Source organism: Curcuma longa, chromosome 21 (assembly GCF_044706935.1).
Source record: "Curcuma longa cultivar G26 ecotype Majalengka, Jawa Barat chromosome 21, ITB_CL_G26_1.1, whole genome shotgun sequence".
NCBI lineage: Eukaryota > Viridiplantae > Streptophyta > Magnoliopsida > Zingiberales > Zingiberaceae > Curcuma > Curcuma longa.
In genome coordinates, this window is record NC_133881.1 from 13,611,151 (window position 1) to 13,619,154 (window position 8,004).

The 8,004-nt window shown below is 34.3% G+C and overlaps 2 protein-coding genes across 3 annotated transcripts in view; both read left to right on the forward strand.

The window, feature by feature from the left end:
• LOC141815506 (uncharacterized) overlaps positions 1–1,781 on the forward strand; it is a 2,299-nt gene extending 518 nt beyond the window's left edge. The window contains exons 2-4 of one of the 2 annotated variants that reach the window (XR_012600550.1): positions 1–749; positions 1,144–1,257; positions 1,351–1,781. The exon at positions 1–749 is cut by the window's left edge and continues 220 nt beyond it. Coding sequence is in view for 1 of the 2 variants with exons in the window: in XM_074703451.1 (XP_074559552.1) it covers positions 1–523 (523 nt within the window). In the remaining variant the exon portion in view is untranslated. Of the gene's footprint in view, positions 1,015–1,143; positions 1,258–1,350 lie in introns of those variants that run through there. The other variant, XM_074703451.1, reaches the window with a different exon arrangement.
• Positions 1,782–5,627: 3,846 nt separating this feature from the next.
• LOC141815221 (E3 ubiquitin-protein ligase SP1-like) lies at positions 5,628–6,433 on the forward strand. The gene is made up of 3 exons (XM_074703136.1): positions 5,628–5,779; positions 6,186–6,229; positions 6,302–6,433. Exons 1-3 carry the CDS (start codon positions 5,628–5,630, stop codon positions 6,412–6,414), a joined length of 309 nt encoding a protein of 102 aa, XP_074559237.1. The 3' UTR covers positions 6,415–6,433.
• Positions 6,434–8,004: the final 1,571 nt, after the last annotated feature.

Here is an 8,004-nt window from a genome sequence, read left to right on the forward strand (position 1 = left end):
CGCCATTTCCGAAGCCAATGACTTGGCTGACTATGAACCTGACTCTCTCTTCCCTCTGGCCATTCATTCGGTTGCTGCTTCTCCAATTGCAAGCCAATCCATCACAAAGCCGGAGCCAATTCGGAGTGCTCCTAGAGCTTGGAAACCAGATGATGCATCTAGGCCGCGTAGCCTTCCGAGTATCTCCAAGCAATGGAGCTTCCCTGCTAAAACAGATGGGCAGTGCTGTTTGGTCCGCCAGCAGAAGGGCATCCTTTCTTTGCCTTGCCTGTGCCCTATCTGTTATGAGGATTTGGACCCAACAGACTCCAGCTTCTTCCCCTGTTCATGTGGCTTTAGACTCTGTCTCTTCTGCCACAAGAGGATTCTTGAGGACGATGCTCGTTGCCCTGGTTGCAGGAGACCATATAATTCTTTGTCCAATGGACCACAGACCATCAATTTTATGAGGACACCATCTGCGTCTCCCCGGCTATCCCGTTCTTTTAGCATGATATCAAGATCTTGTAGCAGGGAGCATTAGTTTCTCAAATTATTAAGACATGCGATGCTCTTACCGATAGATTGAAAATAGTGATATAGTAGCTTGGAACTTCTATAGAATTGTGTTCAGGAAAATCAATCTTTACATGCCATGTATTTTCAGTAAGCATTTGCATCAGTTTTCAGAACCTGGATTTGTGAATATCTGTGAAGAAGCAAGTAATAGTTATATTGCATTTCTTGCTTTCTGAGAGAAAATGTTATGGGTATGTATTGTTTTTTATTCTTTTTTGTTGTTGTTGCCTTCTTGCAGCAATTTTTTTGTTTGCTGCTTGGTTATGTGCAGGAGCTTCCTTTTGCATTTAAAATGTGTTGGTCATGATTTCAATTTTGCAGTATGCTTCAATAGTTGGGCATAACATGGCCTTTTGCTGTGGCTGTTGATTGAATGAATTCAACCTTTTTCTTTTCCTATCTCATCTATAAAAATTTTCCACTCTCTACTCAACAGAGTTAGATCATAGTAAGAAGAGTAGGATTGATGGATGGTTTGGGAAAGAGTGAGTTTATATTCTTTTTGTTTGATCTAATCATTTTCTTTGTAAACTTCTGTGCTTTTACATTTAGGCAAGTTCTTTATTTTTATGGTTGTACTTGCAGGTTTTGTTTCTGCATCAAGACCTTATGCAGCTCTCAAAATCTTTCATAATCAGTAAGCTTGCTTAATGGATTCTGAAGGATGAAATGAGCATCCATCCTACTTGTCTCCTTCAGGTACCTACTCCATTATTGTCATCACTGAAGTGCTTCACTTCCCAATTTTTTTTCATGCGTATACTGGTAATGGCAATTTCTTCTTGATGATAGAGAGATTCTATAAGCAGTCTATTAAGTTAGGCTGTAAAACTACATCAAGTAATGGAAGAAAGATCTACTATTCTGATTAAAGGTATTGAAAGAAATGCAAGTAGGTGAAAGTGGCTACTCTGAATCGACTTGTGGCAATGAACCAGCAGTAGCGTTTAGACTCTATCTCAACATTCTCCGCCCTCGAGTCTGCCTATATGATCTCCATCAGAGCTATCGGGTGTTGACTTAGATGCATAGATGGATGATGTTGTGTATCCAATCAGACTATTTTTGTTGCTCGGGGATCACATTGCATTGTGCCCAAATTGGAGTATTTGTGAAATGGGGTTAGAGAGTTAGCTATTCATTGGGTTGCTTCAGAATTAGTTCATTGTAGATCAACAAGCATCTTGTTGTAGTTGAACGTGGAGAAAGGCCAAAGAGAAGAAGTTTTACCAAAGAAGAATCTATGTAAGCACATAAATGTGGTTTAATAGATCTGTGAATAGTTTAGTGATATTGCTCTTTGCGTTTGGTTTAATTGCAGGATAAGGTTCATATTAGTGACTTCAAATTATTGATCATAGTTGAATTTTATATAAATTATTCTTGATCTTTGTTTATATATATACATTAATAAATAGATTTATAGTAAAAGGATTTTGCTTTTGTGGTTGTAACTTGTAAGGCACCTATTACCTTTAGAAGTTTTGAACTGTAATACTTTTAATTAAAATTATTATAATATTATTGGACTGAATAATTAGGAAGAAAAACTTTTTAATATGTGACATTTTTTTAATGATAATTAAACGATAAGAATGTGTGTCATTTATTTTGTTATATTTTTAAAAAATATTAAAAGAGTATTTTATATTTTAAAAATATGTTTATTTCAAATTTTGATCAAAATTATTATAATTATAAGAAATTTTGACCAATTATAATGGGTTGAAGTAGTTTTCAATCTGTTGATAAAAATACTCATAGTTTTGGCTAAAAGTGTTTTAATTATAGTACTTATTTTTAAATTTCTTCAGTAGTATTTGATCGTTTTTGATAGGTGTAATTAATTATAATGGGTTGAATTAGATTTGATTGGGGATTTATAAAAATGATAAATTCCAGTCAGTCTCGTGGACTCAATCTCTGGGGATGGTCGGTCCGGTCCCATAGAAGTTTCCTACTGACCATCAGAGTAAATTGGGAAGCGCATAGGGTGGTTAATTCAGATGTCCAGTATCCTTTGATTACGTTCTCTATTTGAAAGAAAATTTTAAAAAATTCTTATAAATACATCGGGATTAAATTGGGAATTTATAATCCGCCGAAATGGTGAGTTGGCTGGCTCTCTCATCAGACATTTTGATGGATTGGATGGATTGGCCCGTTCTGTATCCGTTTGACGGTTCCAGGAATATCTAGATTAAAAAAAGAAAAACTCGAACCGACTTCGGCCCCGGTTCGCCGACGAGCTTCCAAAAAGCAAATCCTGCAGCTTTCTTCGACTCGAGGACTGGTATCGCTCGAGGCATCCAAACCCCATCGCCTTCGTTCACTATGAAATGATCCATCTCATCTCCTCTCTCCATCACGATCGCTCGCCCTCCATCGCCGCTACGCACTGCTATCCTCCCTCCTCTTGCGTCGATGATTCCCTGGGGCGGGTTGGGCTGCTGCGCCAGTGCGGCGGTGCTCTGGCTACTGGGGAGGAGCAGCGGAAGGTGCGCGTGGCTCTCCAGTTGCTTGCTTGTTTCGTTTGGTTTTGGATTTGGGAAGGATGTATTTTTGATGTTAGGATCTGTTTCCTTTGCAGGGACGCCGATGCGCTCAGATCGGTTAACAGAGTTAATCAGTTGAAGGATTTGGGTGAGTCTTGCGCGTTTGTCGGATTATTACTCACGGTTGTCTGTTTGAAGTTAGTATTATCGAGAATAGATTCTTGGTTATTCTGCTACAAATTGATTTTTGCTTTACCTTGTTCATGCATATTAATTGTAGATAAAATTGCGTCAGCAAATTGTTGAGATTGTAACGAGAGTAATCTTGGAGTTTGAATTGTAGAAATACTTTAGAAACTAGATTTTAAGTATATCAGAAGTGGAATTAAATATATGAATGAAATAATAAATGAGTGCACAATTAAGCTGGAAGACAAACTTTTGCAATTGAAGTTGTATGATATTATGGATCTATTATACAACAAGAAAGAGATGTTGATAAACTGACCATTGTTAGGATGAAAAATGAGCGTTTGAAAGGGAGAGTAGCTTTAGAAATTTTAACGGATTACCAATTGTCCTTTGGGCTAAAAACAAATTTTAGGAGATTGTGATACAAGTACAACCAACATAATAAATAAGGGTATTGATTGATAAGGAAACAATACATGTAAAGTTAGTGTAGAAGCTGTTGGAATGCTGGTGGCCTTTATAAATTTTTATCCAGTCCATATTAAACCATCTGATCACAAAATCATAGCCTATGCAATAAAGTGGACAACTGCATATCCATTTGCACTCACATGGACTATGCAACATGGTAAAGTCGTGGAGAAGATTTTATTGTATGATCTTTATGTATTTGTCTGTGACTTATGCAATAATCTAGCTCAATTTTGTATTTGCTTTAAGAGTCCTTATACCATGTAAGAGTCATGTTAAATATAAGGGGGTTTAAAGACTTCTCATCTTACCTAAGAGAGGCACCCTTGTGTAGACTCAACTCCATTTCGGAACCGACTGTTCGACGGTTCAAAACCGACTGTTCGACGATTCTTGACAGGTTGACCCTTAACCTTAACTGTCCAAGATGATTATAGTTTACGGTTCGAAACTGCCGATTCACGATTTGCCATGGTTCACCACGATTCAATATTATTATATTAAAAAAATTAAAATTATAAATTCATTGAAAAAATAAATAAAAAAGGGTTTGCACTAATTTAAGTTGCCTACATATCCCCTTAAGGTATAGGGGAATCAAAGTCCACGTAGTTTTCTTACCTTTTTATCCTTTTATCTCAAAAAGTGGCATTGTTATTCATTTTCGTTTGTCGTAGTATTCGTTCCTTCAGTGTCAAATTTTTCGACTTCGTCATTTAAAGTTGCATTCCTTGAATTCTTTTTTTATACTCTGGTCCAATTGTTGAGTAATGTTTGGGCTTCCAACGAGTTGGGAGACAGTTGATTGTCGTTCATCTAATATGTTACTACTAGCATTGAATGTCTATTCTACAACAACTGTTGACACTAGACAAACTAAAATTTTTTTAACGATCATGGATAGGACGGGAAAGGTTTGAGCCTTTTATAACCATCACTTTAGGATATCAAAATCTGCTTCGCTATCTGCTTCATTAAAATCAAAAGAAATCATAAAATAATTTTTAAGTTCCTATGTGGCATTCCTCATGGACGTTTCGTCCGTTCTTTTAATAAAAGTTATGCTTTTGTAAGTTTTAAATTACTACTACTAATATTTTGTATTTCAGAAGATTAGTTTGTATTTTCATATTTTATACGATATTCTTTATAAATATCATATAAATAATTTGTAATATTATATATAATATTATTAGGATAAGGAAAAGAAGAATCTTTAAATGGAATTAAAGCATCAAAATACAAAATTAACATTTCTTATAAAACTTCTAATTTATATTTAGGATCTAAAGCAAATGCAACTAAATAAATTTCAGGAATATGAAAAAAATATTTTTCCCATTTCATTTTCATTACTAATACACAAGACGATAAAAATTCATCGGTATTATGTTCATTTAAAACTAATACTACACTATAAAAATTCACTAAAATTAATTGAGAATAGGATAATAAAAATTGAAAAGTTGTTCGGTTGCATCATTAAATACTTTTAAAATTTCACAAATACTACTACAAATATTTCATTGGTATAAAAATAAGTATATATTAGTATTATTAATATTTTGTGTAAAAAACGAACATAATAATTCTCTATATTGAAATGAATTTTGTAATAATTGATATGTTGAATTCCAACGTGTTGGTACATTACGTGGAAATTTTTAAAGTCTAATTTCATTATTTTTACAAACTCTATCCCATTATTTCATTATAGATGGATGCGATCGTAGATAGGAAATAGCAGTTCTAATTGGTTTAATATGATTTTTAAAATTCTTAATCCATCTTGAACACATAAATTTAAAACATGATATACGTAACGAATATGAAAAAATAAACCATCAATAATAAGTTGACATATAAATTTTAGTTCAACAATACTAGCAGTATTATATCTAGCATTATCAAATGATATTGAAAATATTTTATGAGTTAATTCATATTCTTAGATGGTATAAAATTGCTTCTACTGGATTCACAATTGTTGGCATATTTCTGCTGGCAAAGCATGCACTTCAGCATGTTTTGGAGAAAAGGCGTCGCTGGGAATTGCAGAAGAGGTATATTCTTGAACATAGGAATTATTTGATCATTGAACTTGGACAAGTCAAACAATGGAATGAAACTGCATATTTGTAGCAAGTTGGGATTATGTTGTGTTACTGCTTCATGATAGAGTTAGGAATTCACAACCTTACATCTCAGTTGTCCTTTTAATTTATGACCACCTCGTAGCGATGTTATGAAAGGTTTTCTGTATAGTTTTGGCTGTTAAACAATCAAAGAAACAGCCTTATTGTTCCCAAATACGCTGTCATTTGGCTAGTACTTCGATGCTGTCATTTGGTTAGAAATTATCAGTGCCAAAGAATTTGGCATATATATAAGAAAATTGGCTCACAGTAATGCTAACTCATTGTGGTTCCCGTTTCTGTTTCTTTTATGGTATTATTTTGCTTTGTGCAGGGTTCTTGCTGCAGCTGCAGCGCAACAGGCACGCAAGTCTGAAGGTAGGTATTTCAAAGTCAACTTGCCAACCAGTCTCCAGACAGTAACATCGCCTTTCTTTGTGTATTTCTCAGGAACGAATCAAGAGTCTGAAAAGGAGCCAGATAATGCAAAGAAGGAAAATCTGGCATTAGACATATGTGTGATCTGCCTTGAGCAAGAATACAATGCTGTTTTTGTCCCGTAAGCATGCTGCCAAGAGAACAACTTTTCTAATTTAAATCCTAACTTTAACTGATCTGTTAAACTTCCAATTTGCTTGATTTGCTCATACCATGTTTGCCATTTTTCATTTCATTTGAAGTTCTTAGTATCTTTCTCTCATCTATAGAAGATCACTTTAACATTTGGATTGTATTTCACTCTGAGCCTCTTAACGCAAGCAAAGGCATACATTCTCCCATTCACATGATTTTGTTTCTTTGGTAAAAAAAATAGCAGAGAACATAGAAAAGTCTTAGACCAAGTAAACACTTATGCATCTGGGATTTTAACGTTGTGAGATCTAGTATTCCTTTTTTGAATTTTGGAAATAAAACTGCATTTGCTCCCTTTGTTACCTGGATTCATCACTCACCCTCTTACTCATCCCAAGAAATGATCTTGGTAAGAGTTTATCGATCTGGACAACTAGATCCCTTTTTTTGTTCTCACATGATAATGTGATGTATTCAACATCAAGGCCTATATCCACATCACATCCTCACACCCCAGTTCAATTATTGTATATGTGCCCTTCAAGATGTGCTGTATTGTTTATTATGAATGATTACAGTAGGCTTCAACAAATGCTTGACCAGTTAATTAAGGGCTTGGACAGTTGTGGTGGGTCTTCTTCTCAACAATCTAATAAATGATCTTGTTGGTATAAATATCAGAGCCTATAAACTCTTGTTTGTCAGATTAGCATATTAGAGTGTGCGCATTGTGAATTCAAATGGTTATTGCTCCTATGAAACTCTGTGTGAGCAGTTGGTAAAATTGATATATAGGACTCATGGAGCAAACTCTTCAGATCTCAGAGCAGTTAATATTTTTTATATACTATGTTGTTGCTATTCTGATAAAAGAAAATAAAGATTTTGTTAAGATTTCAAATACCTCTCTGTCTACATATATATATATATATAAAGGTTATCTTGCATTTATTTGTAATGATAATAATTGTATTAATGAAAATTAACTTTCATCAGCATCAATCATCATCATGAAATTGCTTTTGTCCCAACTATTTAGATTTGTGGTTGACTGTGTTATCCTTCATTAAGCTCTCTGTAAGGCAGCTAAATCGGTTAGGGGAAGATTGAGATGGAGAACCTGAATGAACAAATGTCAATCATTATTTGCATTCAAATCAGCTGTCATTTTCATTACATATATTTTCTTCAGTTCTCCATCTACACTTTAAAATTTCCACTAAATCTTCTAAGTCTATACAAATTATAGATATAATCGGTTAGATCGACTGGTCAAATGGGAGAAAGCTGAGATCTGGTTTGATTATACAATAAGATTGGATTTATACTAGGGGGAGAACTGTTTGAATCAATCTATTTTTACTAAACTGGGTCGATCAGTCAGTTTCACCCCAAAAAAAAAAGTTTTATCATTCTCTATATAGTTAACTTCCATTAGGTGTATAAATGAAGCACATGATATGAAACTGCACATGGTTAGTTTTCGATCAATATTTTTTTTAAAGTAAATCAGTAATATTTAGGTTTGTTGTAGTATTTATGTGATTGGACTGTTCAATCAGGAGTTATCTTGTTTGGCT

Coding starts and splice junctions, on each gene's coding strand:
- LOC141815221 (XM_074703136.1), top strand. CDS start 5,628: ATGATATTGAAAATATTTTATGAGTTAATTCATATTCTTAGATGGTAT. Junction 5,780..6,185: donor CGCTGGGAATTGCAGAAGAG/GTATATTCTTGA, acceptor TGCTTTGTGCAG/GGTTCTTGCTGCAGCTGCAG. Junction 6,230..6,301: donor ACAGGCACGCAAGTCTGAAG/GTAGGTATTTCA, acceptor TGTATTTCTCAG/GAACGAATCAAGAGTCTGAA.